This window comes from Oncorhynchus tshawytscha, linkage group LG04 (assembly GCF_018296145.1).
Source record: "Oncorhynchus tshawytscha isolate Ot180627B linkage group LG04, Otsh_v2.0, whole genome shotgun sequence".
In the NCBI taxonomy this organism is placed as follows: domain Eukaryota; kingdom Metazoa; phylum Chordata; class Actinopteri; order Salmoniformes; family Salmonidae; genus Oncorhynchus; species Oncorhynchus tshawytscha.
Window position 1 is genome coordinate 65,038,066 of NC_056432.1, and position 17,570 is coordinate 65,055,635.

At 40.7% G+C, this 17,570-nt stretch overlaps 1 protein-coding gene across 4 annotated transcripts; it reads left to right on the top strand.

The window, feature by feature from the left end:
* Positions 1-1,520: 1,520 nt before the first annotated feature.
* LOC112249195 (cell cycle progression protein 1) lies at positions 1,521-17,292 on the top strand. Of its 4 annotated transcripts, none has more exons than XM_042321073.1 (11): positions 1,521-1,649; positions 4,230-4,322; positions 5,991-6,105; positions 6,355-6,440; positions 6,543-6,750; positions 7,000-7,095; positions 9,001-9,339; positions 10,555-10,673; positions 13,893-14,018; positions 14,320-15,680; positions 15,774-17,292. In XM_042321073.1, the coding sequence occupies exons 2-11, from the start codon at positions 4,263-4,265 to the stop codon at positions 15,961-15,963; spliced, it is 2,700 nt and encodes an 899-aa protein (XP_042177007.1). In that variant the 5' UTR covers positions 1,521-1,649; positions 4,230-4,262; the 3' UTR covers positions 15,964-17,292. The 4 variants fall into 4 exon arrangements, with proteins under 4 accessions (XP_042177007.1, XP_042177008.1, XP_042177010.1 ...); XM_042321074.1 differs by having other exon boundaries at positions 4,252-4,322; XM_042321076.1 differs by lacking the exon at positions 13,893-14,018.
* The last annotated feature ends 278 nt before the right edge of the window (positions 17,293-17,570 follow it).

Below are 17,570 nucleotides of genomic sequence, written 5' to 3' on the forward strand. Positions count from 1 at the left end.
AACAAGACTTTGAATTGTACTTCTATTCTTGTTACACATATTTCTAAGAATTTGATACTACAATTAATGACAATGGTTGTTCCAGATGGCCATTGCAAAGTTTTGTCAACTTCTTGCCAAAATTGGAACTCAAATGTGTCATTATGCTGCATGACGGCATGTACTGCCATTGAACTAGCATGATAATCTAAACATTTATTATTATTTTCCCCTTTCTGTGGCAGGTCTTAACTTTCTGGTGCTCCCCAACATCACGACGACCCCGATACAATATATGTGTCAAATTTGGGGGTTTAACAGCATTTATAATCCGTTGTGTCAAATTATTCTGATCTATGCTTTTATCAGTACGGTCAACTCCACAGTTAACTTCATCACTACAGAGAACAGCGTCACTATCAGTACATTCAACTCCTACTATAGCACTAGGTCCACCCTTTACTACTCCTTCCTGTGACTCAATTAATTCAAGCACCTGATTAACACCAGTGTCCACCACTTTACTATCCCTGCCTATACCCTCCTTTTGCTGCATAACACAAGCACATAAGCCTATATCAAAATTCTCATCTTTCCATTTAAGCAGCCCGACACTAATCCTTTGTGTTTTTTGTAGCAGTTGACCATTGCAGATTTTGGGCAACTTCCTTAAAAAATGCATTATCACTATTTTCATTGTGCTGCATAACATAATTAATTGAATTAGCAGAATAATCCAGAGGTCTTTGTGTCCTCTCTGAGCATGCCCTGAATTTACCCTGCTGCCTGTCCTCTGACCTTACCCTGCTGCTTGCCCCCTTCTCCACCTGACCTTACCCTGCTGCATGCCCCCTTCTCTCCTTCTTGACCTTACCCTGCTGCATGCCCCCTTCTCTCCTTCTTGACCTTACCCAGCTGCTTGCCCCCTTCTCTCCTCCTTGACCTTACCCTGCTGCTTGCCCCCTTCTCTCCTCCTTGACCTTACCCTGCTGCTTGCCCCCTTCTCTCCTCCTTGACCTTACCCTGCTGCTTGCCCCCTTCTCTCCTCCTTGACCTTACCCTGCTGCTTGCCCCCTTCTCTCCTCCTTGACCTTACCCTGCTGCTTGCCCCCTTCTCTCCTCCTTGACCTTACCCTGCTGCTTGCCCCCTTCTCTCCTCCTTGACCTTACCCTGCTGCTTGCCCCCTTCTCTCCTCCTTGACCTTACCCTGCTGCTTGCCCCCTTCTCTCCTCCTTGACCTTACCCTGCTGCTTGCCCCCTTCTCTCCTCCTTGACCTTACCCTGCTGCTTGCCCCCTTCTCTCCTCCTTGACCTTACCCTGCTGCTTGCCCCCTTCTCCTCCTTGACCTTACCCTGCTGCCTGCCCCCTTCTCCTCCTTGACCTTACCCTGCTGCCTGCCCCCTTCATTGTTCATGTTTAAACAGTTATTTTTCATGTATCATGAATAAATATAGGTTATTGACACGTTTCTACAATTACATGGGATACTTTTATTTTGAACGTTTTCGAAATTCTGTGATCCGGAAGTACTATTTTTAGTGTTGCTGACGAGACGCTGATTGTGTTGTTGTTGAATTGAAATCGATGAAGCTGTGAGAGCGCAATTGTGACTGCAATATCAAGAATCGTTTGCAGAAATACGTACTTTCTACGTTGGAAACTTACTGGGTAATGATATTACTGTCTGGTGTTTTGTCAGGTTAGAGTGGTTTGTAAGTCATACTACTTGTCGTTACAGAGTAGGATAAGTTAGAAACTAACGCGTACTAGTAGCTAACTGTGCGAGTGGCTAGCTATTACTGTTAGGTAGCTAGCAAGAAGCTGTTTAAATTTCAGTCTATCTAGCAGCTGTTTACAGAAAACACCCCTCAGTTCGCATTTTCACCTGATTGTGTCATTTCTTATGAAAATTGTTAGTATTGTGCATATAACGTTACATAGCTACATATGTAACGTTAGCTTATATATATATATATATATATATATATATATATATACACACAGACATCCATTTGTTGAATAATCGATTGCGGATTGGACTCCTCGTGTGCTAACTGTAGTTGGCTAGCTAGCTGGCGACATCGCAGCATTGCAATCCTGCACAGTGCAGCTACGAAGGCCCCCCATACATTGAACCGTGTACACAACTCGGTTTGTTGAAATAATAACAATACTCACTTGGCTTCGTTTTTCTTAACCAGTAAACCAGTTAGGTGGCAAAGTAACAGTATTCCAAAATGTTGTTGTTGTGGTGGGGTTGACATTTGCCCCCCACAACCCACATTCTACACAACCACTACTGCGTACTCTGAAAGCTGTATAAACTCTTTATCATGTTCTGCTGCAAAAAGATCATGCCCATACAAATAAACAAACAGTTTTCGATATCCCCAAGTGGGGCATTGGTGCGATCATTCACCAGCAAAGGGGGTCACATGACATCCCCTACCATTCATAGACGCAAACTACTTTAGCGCCTATTGACGATAGTATCTTCTGACCAGGGGAATTGTGTTAAGTTACTCTAAACATGAACACGTATCGCTTGCGGTACTGTATTGGAAATAAGTAACGTATATTTCATATTAGTTGAAACATTATTTATTTTAAACTAAAGGTCAATTACTACACACCTTTTATAGGGTTAGTGTTCCCACAGCCATATCTCCACGTTCGAGCGCTTGTTTACGGAAGACATAATTCGCCACCTGCTGTCTAGTGTGTTCAGAACACCTGTGTGTGTTAGAGAGGAAGAGAGATGTCCAACTCGGCAGAAAATCTGTCTGCCTCCTTTAGGTGGTGTTTTTTCACCAAGCAATGACTTTTTTTTTTGTATGGAGGTCAATAATGACTGTCGAATTTGGTCAACAAATAAACTAATGCCTTATTTTCTTCGAATATACGCATAAGTTGTTCAGAGTGTATGTTAAGAGTGTACTGATATAAGTAGGACACGTGGATAACCCGGTGTTGTGCCGAAAATCTCCCTCCTGGCAGAATACTTCCCCCTTCGGGTTCTTCATTGCTGCGACTTGTTCTCGTTGAGATTTTTGCTCTCCACGCCGTTGTTAATTTAGCCTACATTTCACTGATCTTAGAAGTAGAAAGCATTTTTGTCTGCAGTTTTCAAGTGTATGTGGCGGTTCTAGCTTGTACGGCGCCCTGGGCGAACCCACTCTTCAGCGGCTGCCCATGTCGCCCGTACCTAAATCCGCTACTAATTTGTATTAGTCTAAAAATACATCTCTTTGCCAAAATTCGTCATATCTCCCATGGCTTATTCGACTAGTATTTTTGAAAGTGTAAGGATAATAATTCAGCCATAGTTGTTCTGAAATGTTTATTGCTTGCTAACATTTGACTCCTCTGTTTAATATAATACACATACATTAATGATTCATTTCGGTTGCCTATCCTGACTTGAAGTTTGTTCTATATAAAGTATTTGACTCTAGCCACAAAATTAAGGAAATTAGAAGGGGGGATTCTGGCAGGGGGATATTTTCGACACAACATTGGCAACTTTGAGAGAAAAAAACCCACTTTATATCCGAGTTGTCTCAAGATGGCTATGCATAGTCATGGCATGAGGCTAGTAGCATAGCATCTCTCTCCATTGAATACAGGTGGTTAAAGTCAACAACCCTCATCGAATATTCAAAAAAGTATTATAATAATGAGATGTATCCACCAACCCAAAGAACAGATAGATAGAAGCTAGACAGCCCGTCTTGCCGCTTTGTGGACAACGGCTCCCTTTGTTAGGGAGACGCATGTATTGTCAGTACATCCATAATCTTTGGTGTAAACTAACTAGGAAGGAAGTGTAGTTCGTCAACTGGAGGCACACACAGTGTATGAATCTGTGCACAACTGCTACAGTAAGTGTATCTTTTTTATTTGATAAATGTTCTCGCTGACATGAAAGATAAGGGGCATATGTTTAGAAAAACGTTTTGAAAGTGATGATTGACATTTCTAAACGTTAAAACAATGTCAAAATTGTAGTTGACATGGATCCAAATGTGAGCGAATGTAATGGCTGAAAACCCTCCATATGGAGATTAATGGTTTTTGAGTGCTAGAGGCATGCATTATGCTGCAATGTCTGTGTACTGTTGTTGTGAACTGTCTTATCTCAGTCATATCAGTGAACTGTGGTTTTATGCAGAATGATACATTTAGCATTTGAGTATTCAAATGTTCCTCTTTTGCAAAAAATAAAAATTCCTAATGCATTTTTTACAGTGTGCTCCATTGTTTTTACCAGCTGGCGGAGCCATGTCAGAGAGCTCAAGTGACACAGAGTCCTCCTGTGGGTGGACTATCATAAGTAATGAAGTAAGTCAAGTCTTTTTGACTCTACCTGAGTCCTTATTTGATTCCCCATCCGTCTGAGCACCTCAGCTAACCCTCTTAGGACCAATAGTCCAGTACTAGGAACTAGAGGTCGACCGATTAATCGGAATGGCCGATTAATTAGGGCCGATTTCAAGTTTTCATAAGAATCGGAAATCAGTATTTTTGGGCGCCGATTTGCCTTTAAAAAAAAATGTTTTATACCTTTATTTGATTAGGCAAGTCGGTTAAGAACACATTCTTATTTTCAATGACAGCCTAGGAACGGTGGGTTAACTGACTCGTTCAGGGGCAGAATGACAGATTTTCACCATGTCAGCTCGGGGGATCCAATCTTGCAACCTTACAGTTAAGTAGTCCAACGCAATAACGACCTGCCTCTCTCTCGTTGCACTCCACAAGGAGACTGCCTGTTACGCGAATGCAGTAAGCCAAGGTAAGTTGCTAGCTAGCATTAAACTTATCTTATAAAAAACAATCAATCATAATCACTAGTTAACTACACATGGTTGATGATATGACTAGATATTATCTAGCGTGTCCTGCGTTGCATATAATCTGACTGAGCATACAAGTATCAAAGTATCTGACTGAGCGGTGGTAGGCAGAAGCAGGTGCATAAACATGAATTCAAACAGCACATTCGTGCGTTTTGCCAGCAGCTCTTCGTTGTGCGTCAAGCATTGTGCTGTTTATGACTTCAAGCCTATCAACTCCCGAGATGAGGCTGGTGTAACCGAAGTGAAATGGCTAGCTAGTTAGCGCGCGCTAATAGCGTTTCAAACATCACCCGCTCTGAGCTTTCTAGTAGTTGTTCCCCTTGCTCTGCATGAGTAACGCTACTTCGATGGTGGCTGTTGTCGTTGTGTTGCTGGTTCGAGCCCAGGGAGGAGCGAGGAGAGGGGCGGAAGCTATACTGTTACACTGGCAATACTAAAGTGCCTATAAGAACATCTAATAGTCAAAGGTTAATGAAATACAAATGGTATAGAGGGAAATAGTCCTATAATTCCTATAATAACTTAAACCTAAAACTTTTTACCTGGGAATATTGAAGACTCATGTTAAAAGGAACCACCAGCTTTCATATGTTCTGAGCAAGGAACTGAAACGTTAGCTTTCTTACATAGCACATATTGCACTTTTACTTTCTTCTCCAACACTTTGTTTTGCATTATTTAAACCAAATTGAACATGTTTCATTATTTTCTTGAAGCTAAATTGATTTTATTGATGTATTATATTAAGTTAAAATAAGTGTTCATTCACTATTGTTGTAATTGGCCTTATTACAAATAGATAAATAAAAATCGTATCGGCTTTTTTGGTTCTCCAATAATCGGTATCGGTATCGTCATTTGAAAAATCACAATCGGTCGACCTCTACTAGGAACCAGAGGCCTTGAAATTCCTCAGTGCACTCTAATGGGACTGGCCTATAGATATGACTGTTACAGTGGCTGACTAATTCAAAGTTTCATGTCATCTAGTTACTTCTTGAGTGCCTTTATGGCAGTCAATGCCATTATGCCGACTGTCTAGATTAATTTGAAAGTCTGAGGGTTAATGCTGTGAACTGGAGATCATAGTATGCCTTCATGTAGGGTTGTCTAAAATGTGGTAGGCTAATATAATAGGTTTGTTTCTAAGGGTTCAGATATTGAGGCCCTGGGGCCAGAGAACGGCCTGGAATGTGGCTCTGATCTCCCAGAGAGCGCAGTGCTGGAGCCAGAGCTGCTGCAGAACCAACTCACCACTCTCTCTGGTAGGAGGAGTTACCATATGCCTTGTTATGACAAATAAAATATCTAGGCCTATTACAAAAAAAACTATCGATGACTGGGTTAAACTGTTTCAACATTGTAATATACATGTATCAGAAAAACTACATAATTTGGTTTAACCATCTGTAATGAAACACATTTATAGCTGTATTGAGATGTTATGTGCTCACAGTAGATGACGTGCACTCAACTTTTCTTCAAATTTTAAATGTCCTCTAAATGTGTTTCAGCTGAGTTCACTGAGGAGAGGGGTGAGTCATCTCTTGATGCCACTCTGAAAGAAGAAACCTTAGATGAGATATTGTCTGCTTCTGAGGTGAGGGATAAAAACAAAACATTCTTCAGCTGTATATTTGTATGATTCCCATGTCGCTATGTTTCCAGTCCCTATGCCAACCATGTGGAATATCCTCTGCAGGCTGGAGGTGAGGTGGCCAGGGACGAGCAAGTGACTCTGTGCTCCTCCAGTGACCACTCTGACATTGTGACTCTGGGGGACACTAGGGAGACTGAGCTCGGGCCTTGGGATGAGCAGGCGGTGGAGGAGGAAGAGGGAGCAGTCAGTGAGGAGCTCTACCTGGGCACCTCTTCCAGCAGCCAGTACACCTTCAGCGCAGCAGAGACTGGTAGGGCAAACCAACACACCCTTTAGGGGATGTTTCAATGAATTCCAGTATGAGGTAAATTGAAGAATTTAGATACATTTGTATTTATCTTCGCAGTTCAAAGTTAGAGATGTTTCCATGCAAGGTTTGATGGTCTGGTGATGATCAAACAACTTAAGTGGATAAGAGAACAGATAGGGCATGACGACAAACAGAAGAAACCAACAAAGCACTCCTTCCTATCCCTTTCCCCTTTCCCTTGTCCTAAAGCCAGGCTGATGATGGGCCACTGGAAGCTTCCACAGAGTCTGTGGGACTTGGGCTGCCAACTGAAAGGGCAGATGTCTGGCAGCTGTCCTCTCTCAGGTGGTATAAACTGGACTGGTGTGAATATGATAGTGTGCTGCTTGTCTTGCTCAACACAGTGTAGCAGGTCTAAACCTGATAAGCTGTTGTCAGGGCAAATTCTGTCCGATGATGTAAACAAGTTCTGCTTCTTTTGAAAGGTGTTGCAACCGCCACTAAATGTGTGAAATGAAACACTTGCGTGGTATTTCCGCATGATGTGTGTTTTTTTAGGCTTAACAACTGGAAGTTGCCCCAGTGATGATTTGCCTAAATGTCAGTTTGACTGATATACCTGATGTATAATTAGCTCAGCCTACAATACATTTTATTTCAGAAAAATTGTATATCAGATTAGTTGTTAGTCTGGATCTCCTGTATTTCTCTTTAAACTTTAGGCTAGGGATCACCTCTATAATCATGTAACCTAGATTAAACTTGATACTGAGGCATGTTGTTTACATGTTGCTCCTATTACCAGAGGGATGTCTTTCATCAGATTTTGCAATCAATGGTTATTGTTAAGCAAAACATAAGCACATTTTCACAGCAATGTGGGTCTGTTTCACAGGTTTGGCATTTCCTCTGGAAGACTAAAGCATTCTTTTTGTTTCCCCAGTTGAATGTGCACCAATGTCATGAAGCCTAGCTTTACAACAGGGGTCTCCAACCCTGCTTCTGGAGAGCTACCCTCCTGTAGGTTTTTGTGCCAATCTCAGTTGTAACTCACCTGGTTTTTAAACCAGCTAATTGTTAGAATCAGGTGTGCTAGACTGAGAACCTACAGGACTGTAGCTCTCCAGGAACAGGGTTGGAGAGCCCTACTTTACAAAAAAAAACAATGTATAGGCTTTAAAGTGGGGCTGAACTTCCTCATTTTGGTTTAGTTTTTTGACTTGGTCATTGAGAAATGCAGCAGCCATGACCAAAGCCAAATAAGAGTTGTCTTGGAGGGGTGTGGTTTAATGTGTGTGTATCGTGTGTGTGTGTGTTCACACGTGGCAAGTGTTTGTGTACTGTTTTGGCAGAGTGAATATACAATCACTCACCCTTCTAGATAACTTGAAAGGCTAACCAGGTCTTGTCTTGATGTCGCCTAGGCTAGTTAGTGCTAGCCAACTTATTTAGCCAATTAGCTTCACCCTCTGGTGTGCCGCTGTGGCAAAGTTGGTTTGACATTGAATAGCTTATCTCTAGGGCTAGTTAGGGGCCATCAGTAAATGACTGTAAATGGGAAAATATTTTAATGTTTCACATCTTTTAGTTGTCTCATTCAACGCTTTCAATATTTTAATTTCCACAATTTATTGCAGGTTTGAGGTTTTTAAGTAAGTACATTTGGAGCTATTGACATTTTAAAATATTGTCCCATGTACATTGTGTAATTTACTGATGGTCCTTAAATAACCCCATAGGGATGTCACATGTCAAACCAAATTGACCATGGGCATTACGATGGGGTCGCCTGCAGCTGAGCGCTGAACTGATGATTACTTGGTGCTGCCAACTGTGGGCAGGATTGAAATATACCCAAGGAAAACTGTAATGGTACCCATACATTTTTTTCCATCTCGCAAATCATTGTTTTGTACGAGACTGACTTTATGACCAAAATTATCCCATTTACACTTTGTAGTCAATTTTGATAGTAGAATAACTGCTTCTGACTCATATCAATGCCACATAGGCCGTTTTCAAAATGAGAAGTAGCTTTTTAGGGGCAGTCTCTTTAATTAGAATTGAATGGAGACATGATATATTGCTACTAGATCAATGAGGGCAATTAAAACAATATATTTTAAGCAGCAATGTGCTGTTAATGATTTTAGCAGCATACGCATGATTTACAAGCTTGTCAACCTACATGTCTACCTTGTAATTATGGTTCAGTGCACTAATGATTCTTTGTGTGGGTGTGTGTTGCAGTTTTCCCTGCAGAGCAGCCTGTGGTTGCAGACTCCAGCAGCAGTGAGGATGAGGGAGGAGAGCAGGTCACCCCAGTAGTGCGGAGGCGCAGGGTGAGGAAGAGCACCACTAGCTCTGTGGCTGAGCCTGGAGAGGAGGTGCAGGAGTCTGGCCCCAGTGACCGAGAGGAGACTCTAGAGGAGGAGCAGAAGGAGGTACAGGAGGAGGTACAGGAGGAGCAGGTGCAGCAGGAACCTTGCGTTGCACCCCCACCTCAAGGCCATGTCAGCAGCACCCTTAACAAATGTATACTACTAGCCCTCGTCATCGCCATCAGCATGGGCTTTGGTCACTTCTATGGTACGCATCATGGGAAAGTATTGGTAAATATGTGATGAAGAATTTCAATGTTGCTCATTATAAGTATGGAATCATTGGTAAAAGGAATTCACGAGTAGGGCTGTTTTAGCAGTTTTAACTTGTGTTGGTTTTGTGTTCTAGGAAAATTTGAAGGTACAGTATGGAGTGGATGGTATGAGGGTAATTAACTCAGTTTGCTTAGGTGCATAAGTCATGATAACGTCATGTGAATGTTATGTGTCATCACCGCATCGTAGTTTTAAATAGCACAAACTAAACCTGTGTGTTTAGTGGGATTATGCAAAGCATGTCTAGTGCCTACATAGATATATTTGATCATTATTGAAAGGATACACATCCTATTGAGATAGTGAAAAGAGAATTACAGTGCTTCTGTTGACTTCTTGAATTCATCCTCATCAGAATGTTTGTGTAGAAACAAATCATTTAGTCATAGGGTGGCAGGTAGCCTAGTGGTTAAGAGGGTCTATGTGCCCTTGAGCAAGGCACTTAATCCGGATTGCTCCTGTAAGTCACTCTGGATGAGCGTGTCTGCTAAATGGTTCAAATGTAAAAATGTAATACAGTATCTGGGTTGTGGTCAATAAGCAATCAGTTTTCCAATGTTATTGGAAGCTCAGCTGGCTGAAAGGTGACATTCTGAGTATGACTGATAAACATAGAGGTGTGCCACATTTTGTGAGTTGACTACAAACCAGATGCTCATGATGGGACACTTGTTTAATGTAAGTCAATGTATTTTCTGTTTTTATGCGTGGTAGTATATTACTTTCTTGTGCCGCCATCTTTGATGAGGTAACAATGGGTTCCTTATGTCCCAAGGGTCAGGGAATTCCAACACCTACACCCCACACATGGAATGTCGGGGGTTTTCTAATTTGCCAGCGAGTGTGGTCATAAGTCAACAATACACACAATAACAAATTGGTGTTATTGAGTTCATTTTGCCACTGCTGATCAATGTCACCAAATAGTTTTGAATCTTGGAAACTAATTGGGCTGCATGGATAAGTCTTGAAATGTTTGTTTGTCCAAGAGTGGGAACCCTTTTTATTGCACCTAACATGACGTGGACATTTCCCACAACTTTTTCTGCTTCTGTGTTACTATTCTTGAATGTGTATTATCATCTGGTGAATCATGCCTATGCTTACGGAAAATGAAGGGAATGCCTAATATTTAATTCTAACACAGGCACAGTACAGGTTCAGGACAGGCAGAAGATTGTGGAGAAGATCTGTGGAGTGAACGACCTTGGTAATTCGAGAGATCTGCAGCCTCAGTGTCATAAAGGACCAAATGTCATCAACAAGGTCTGTAAAGAGTTCTTGATGCATACATTTAGGTATCCTAAGCCACCTCCCTCTATCCTTCTGAAATAAATTAGCATAATAAAGCAAAATACATGTTATTTTCCTGTCTTAGAAACTGTTTTTTCTTTTTTCTTTGGTGAACTTTGTTTCAGCTATAGAATTCTCTCATTCTTTTGAAAGAACACATGCAGATTTCAGGCATTAAAGTGCCAGTAGTCCTAATGTCACATTTGGAACTATCAGTATCATATTTTAGGAAGAACTTTTAAGCGTTTCAATATTAAATTGATCTATCCACAACTTTTACAGCAATGCTCAGTGAGCACTCATTTCACTATTATTCATCAAGAAAATCTAACTTCTGTGGTAAGTATGCTTATGCCCCAACTAAAGCACACTATTGCTCCTTCCAGAGAGCAATTTGCTCGCAAAATAATGTATCTTCACCACCCACTACACGGAAGGATGTTTTAATTAATTAATTAATTAGCAAATCATGCCTCAAAGGAAGTGGTCAAACACTCTCTAGCTTTGTTACATTTTCCACTGATCTCAAATTGTTTTTGATATGACATACAGTAGCAAAATGTTTCTTTTGGCAATGAGGTCCTTGTATTGAAATACATTGCCATCCTCCTATATTACACTGTGTAGCCTATCCTTGTTTTTGTGGTTTATATTTAGGGCTTCACAGTGACACTGAAATCTATTGTTATGCTTAGATTTTTTTTTCTTGACCTGGTCAAATAACTTAAGATTTGATTGGTAACTTTTTTTCTAATTTGGCACAATGAAATTAGAGGTCATGGTTAACTTAGACAAAAATAATTGCCCCGATTGGCCTAAAGGTGGCAGTGTTAACTTGTTATGGCTGCAATCCCACTAACGGGATAAGTGTCATCAACAACTGCTGAATAGCATAGCGCTACATTCAATAAATATTACTACAAATATTTATATTCATGAAATCACAAGTGCAATATAGGAAAACACAGCTTAGCCTTTTGTTAATCTACCGGTCGTGTCAGATTTTGAAATGATGCTTTACAGCGAAAGCAATCCAAGCGTTTGTGTAAGTTTATCGATCACACGACAAAACATTACGTACACTTAGCATCAGGGAAGCTTGGTCACGAAAATCAGAAAAGCAATCAAATTAATCGTTTACCTTTGATGATCTTCGGATGTTTTCACTCACGAGGCTCCCAGTTACACAACAAATGTTCCTTTTGTTCCATAAAGATTATTTTTATATCCAAAATATCTCTGTTTGTTTGGCGCGTTATGTTCAGAAATCCACAGGAAAGAGCTGTCATGACGACGCAGACGAAAATTCCAAATCGTTTCCATAATGTCCACAGAAACATGTCAAATGTTTTTTATAATCAATCCTCAGGTTGTTTTAAAAATATACAATCGATAATATATCAACCGCAAATGTCTTTCACAGTAGGAGAGGGAAAAGCAATACCTATCCAAACTCTGTTGCGTGAGCAAAACTCATGTGACCACTTGACGCGATGTTATAGTTCTGGCTCATTTTTCAAAATAAAAGCCTGAAACTATGTCTGAAGACTGACACCTTGAGGAAGCGATAGGAAAAGGAATCTGGTTCATATCCCTTTAAATCCAGCAAAGGGAGGCTATGGAACATGGAGTTTTCAAAATAGAAGCCACTTCCTGTTTTGATTTTCCTCAGGGTTTCGCCTCTAATATCAGTTCTGTTATACTCACAGACAATATTTTGACAGTTTTGGAAACTTTAGTGTTTTCTATCCAATACTAATAATAATATGCATATATTAGCAACTGAGACTGAGGAGCTGGCCGTTTACAATGGGCACCTTTTCATCCAAGCTACTCTACTGCCCCTGCAGCCATAAAAAGTTAAGCAACCTCACTTATTAAACCCTCATATCCTCCGTTCCGTTTAACCTAGAGATTTGAAACATTGTATGTAGGTGTCTTTCTTTATGCTCAACAAATTTGCCTCAAGGACCCATAAAGTCTGTCAGCATAGATTTTGTTCCATCTTGAACATTTTGGAAAACTTAAGACCAAATTCGTCATGTAGGCTCATGGTACATCTCTTAACTTAGTTTGAGAAAAGCTAAGGGATTGGTTACAAGATGGCTGAGTTATTGATAATCAGATTTTACATGTCCATTTAAATCCTTTGTAAATCCACTTCAAAATCACCTATCAACTTAACTTTAGGGTCATCATGATGAACCATGTTAAGTTTGGCATTGATATCTTCAAAAAATAAGGAAACTTAACAATTAACTTTTGACTCTTTAAAGCTAATGCTTAAAATAGTCATAAATCTCATGGACTAAAAGTCAGATTCACTCCAAATGTGGTCTCTCAAAATAGTCCCTAAAGAGTAAATAAACATTGCATTCAAAGATGGCCACACTATACCAGTAGATGCGTATATGCTAAAATAGGTTTAAAATACTTCAAAAATCTTCTTCTCATGAACCATAGGACCAAATTACACCAAATCTGGAAAGTAAGCCCATGGTACATGTCTTAAATTACTTTGAGAAAGACGAAGGGATTGGTCAAAATCGGATTATGTGTCCATTTAAACCAGTGTAAATATACTCCATAGTGGTCTAGCAACTTGTAATTTGTCATCGCTATCATGGACATCCCTAAGATGAACCACACTGAATTTGGTTTTGATATCTCAAGTCATGTAATGCTAATGCTCAAAATAAATCATCTGCAGGCATATTCTCCTCGTGAACCATACATCAGATTCACTCCAGATTTTGTATTTAGACATAAGGCTTTTAATAGTTGTTTTTTCTCTGCATTCAAATATGGCCACACTGTACCAAAAGATGCACATATGATAAAAATTCTTGAAATCTTCTTCTCAATGCTTTCAGTGATTGCACATAAAGGAAGATAGCACTTTATTATGTAGGAACTTTCTTTGTTATCCAACTGATATTTTCTCCTTTTTCATCCTGTGACCACGTTCATATTGCTGCTCGCAGCTATATTTGTGATTTCACATTTAAACTCTTCATGTTACGTGACTATTCTCTACAAATTGGATTCTCTACGATTTGTTTTTGATCGCTTTTTTCCCCCTTGAACCATTTGACACTCCACTTAACTGTAGAGTGAGATGAAGCTTAAGTGTATTCTCATTTTATAGCAATGCATTTGCTCACTTTGGTGATGCTGTTTCCACACATTTAGGATGTGGTTAAGAGTCTGAGAGAAGACCTAAAGGACAAGAGTGACATGATGCTGTCCCTCACAGGGATTATGGACAAGCTTACTAAAGAGAACCAGGATCTCAGATCCAAACAGGCCCAGCTACAGGTAACATGCAAGTACAGGTTACGGTTAAAATTTAACACTAGTGGTGGGTCTTTCCATATACATTTAAGGTGGACTAATATCTAAAGATAAAGATTCAAATGCTGCAACAAAATTCACCATGAATTGATTTGTCATTTATTCGTCTGACTGAAGAAATTGTGTTTCGTCATCGTTTCACTGTTAACCATCTTCATTATTAATTTGAGGCCTAACTGTTCCCCTTGTTGTTCATATGTTAAGTGTTTTGCTAATACTCCTTTGTGGATGCATAACAAATTATGTATTTTTGTTTTGAAACAAGGCCCAGAAAGAAGACTTGGTCGTGAAACTGAAGCAGACTGGCGAGGAGAGGGTTAAGATTGAGTCTAAGCAGAGTCACCTGATGGTGGAGAACCAGCTGCTGAAGAGCTCCCTGGAGCGTGAGGAGGAGTCCCTGTCCACCCTTCAGGAGGAGCTGAGGAACCTGCGCTCCCAGATCCGAGACCTGGAGGAGACTGGGGCCGGGACCGACTCCATACTCTCTGAAAACCAGAGGCTGAAGGACCACCTGGAGGAGGAGACGCAGCGCCTCCGCAACTTCCTGAGCCAGAGGGAGGCCCTGATGGCTGAGGCCCAGACACTGAGGAGGGAACTGGATAATGAGCGGAGGGTGACTGACCAGCTTAGGGAGCAGCTGAGCAGCCGCAACACCAGGGCTGGAGGAGAGATCGACCCGGAGACAGAGGAGCTGCAGTCACGGCTCATGGAGTTGCAGAAGAAGCTGAGCTTTGAGCAGCAGCGCTCTGACCTTTGGGAGAGGCTCTATGTGGAAACCAAAGAGGAGAGGGCCAAGGGAGACAAGCAGGCCAAAGTCAAGAGGTCCAAGGATGGTGTGATAGGGAAGGTGAAAGACACTTTTGATGCGGTGAAGAACTCCACCAAGGAGTTTGTGCACCATCACAAAGAGCAGATAACGAAAGCCAAAGAGGCTGTGAAGGAGAATCTGAGGAAGTTCTCTGATTCTGTGAAATCCACCTTCCGCCACTTCAAGGACTCTGCTTCGCGTATGATGGACAAGACTTACCGGCCTCATGATCGGAGGTTTCATGAGAGGAAGGAAGCCAAGACAGAGCAGCAGGAGCATCATAGAGACCATGGAAACAAGGACTCAGAGGAGGAACCATGGCAGCCCAGAACCCACAAGCCCCTGCATCGTCACCCTCGTAAATCCACTGATGACTCTTTCCAGGCACACCGTAACACCCGGAAGTCGGGGGGTAAAGTTGAGGAGGACCCAGAGGCTGAGCAACAACAAAGAGGAGTGCCCAAAGGTTGCTCTGGGGTTTTCGACTGTGCCTACCAAGAATCCATGAGCCTCTTCAACAAAGCCATGGACCCCATAAGAGCAGATGAGTTCAACCAGCTGCTTCACAGTTACCTCCAGCAGGAGGTTGACCACTTCCACCACTGGACTGAGCTGGAGAGCTTTATTAAAAATTTCTTTCACAACGGAGTCTTCATCCATGATCAGATGCTGTTCACAGACTTTGTTAGTGGTGTGGAAGACTACCTGGAGGACATGGATGAGTACTATGGCCACAACGATGACGTCTTTGAAGATCTTGATGAGTATGTCTACAGGCACTTCTTTGGAGATACCTACTCAAAACGTTATGGGTCAAGGTAAGTTTATAGTTTTCATAACTGTTTTTTCAATATGATCTTCTGGATGTTGTGCTTTACCATATTCTGACATTTCTTTTCGCCAACTCACAGTAGACCCTTTGAAGTGCCAAATACGGATACTAAAGAAGAAAGACTAGCCAAGCACCAGCAGCGCAATCAGAGGGCCCGGCCCCGGTCACAAAGAGAGAGGAAGTGGAGCAGAGCAGGACGGAACACAGACAGACACATGGCTGATGTAAAAATAGAGTTGGGTCCTATGCCCTTTGATCCCAAATATTGAGAATAATCTTACCTAATGAATCTGTTTTTATAATGGCTGATATTGTAGTTGCAAAGGCTATTTAGGATGTGTTTGATGGAAAGCCTTTTCACTTCTTATTCTTCTGTTTTTGTGATTTTGCACAATGTTCTTTTAATGCTGCCGAATGTCCCCTTGCTTCCTGTGTTGTGTAAGCAATCCTTACGTTAGTAGCAATGGTGGTGTATCTGACTGCAATCTAATCTCATGCGCACAAAGAAAATTATTGCTTCAATGATAAATATGACTAACTACAGCAAGAAACATGGGAATGTTTAGTAAATCTGACAGTAGCTAACTCTGTAGTACACATTCATTGTCATCAGGTCAGCTGTTACATGTTCATGTTCTTTTTAAGAGCCATCACTGACTGTAATTTGCACAACATTTCTTATTTTTGGGCCTTGTTTAAAAAATAATAATAATCTATTACCATTTTAATTGTCTAAATGTAGGCCTAATGTGAATGAATAATGATTAATTGGATGGATCCAACAATGGAAAGAAATTTTAAAAAATGTCAGTGGCATTGAGAAGTTATGCACTGACAAATACACTTTAATTTAAATTCCAAATTGTCATAAGGTGACAAATTGATAATTGTGAGATGATGGCCTAAACAATTGCTGACTGATACTGTTGTGTGCAGTAAAACTTTAAAAGTAGCAAAACCACTGAGAAATACTTGCAAGAATGCAAGCTGGTTCCACAGTCGATTTCTATAATTTGCTGCTACGTTACATATTTGTTTAAAATGGTGAGATAAAGTGCAACTGTGTTGTCGTTAAATTGTTCAGTAACATTCCAACTATGGCTTGTTTTATTAAGGCTGATTTATTTCCTTTCATTTACAGATGTGCTGTTGAAAATGAATTGCAGCTTCCCAATAAATAAAAAAAGTGAATATTGATTGCTTCTCCCCCCTAACATAGTGGACTGTCTGGCTAGGTGTTGCATTATTTTCAATGTTTAAAAGATCAATCTGTTATTCAGTTTTATAATTTATTCCTTTACATTGCAGATCCATTTTGATTTAACTTCCCGATGGTTCTGTTCAGTGCATTTTGTAAACTAGGATGCGTCTTCAAACTCGTCCTTGAGATACATGAGTAAGGGAAAATCTTTGTGCTTAGAAATGTATTTGCATTCTGTTCAGTGCCTTTGATAAACTAGGATGCTTTTTCCAACTCGTCCTTCAGGAACGTGACTGTGGAATATTTCTGTACTTCTCATAAATCTATTCCCCTCCAAGAATGCAGAGATCTCCTGAGGACAGAAAAAGCTAATAATAAAAGTGATTGTAACAGTGAATGAGCCATTAGTCTTGAATGACAAAATGCAGAGTATCTAACCTTCTTCAGAACATCAAAGAACACCAGGTGTGTTGGTAGCATTGACTTATAAGGAAATGAGGTCAACCAATGATGAGGATCAGCAAAGAATCTCTTAGCTTCATCGACATAGCTCTTGTCTCCTGTGAGATCTGGTGGACATTCTAAAAAATGCATCTTCATTGGACAGTGGATGTGACTACAAAAAATGTATATTGAATATTTACTGCACTGCCTCGGTAGCTCTAAGCATGCCAC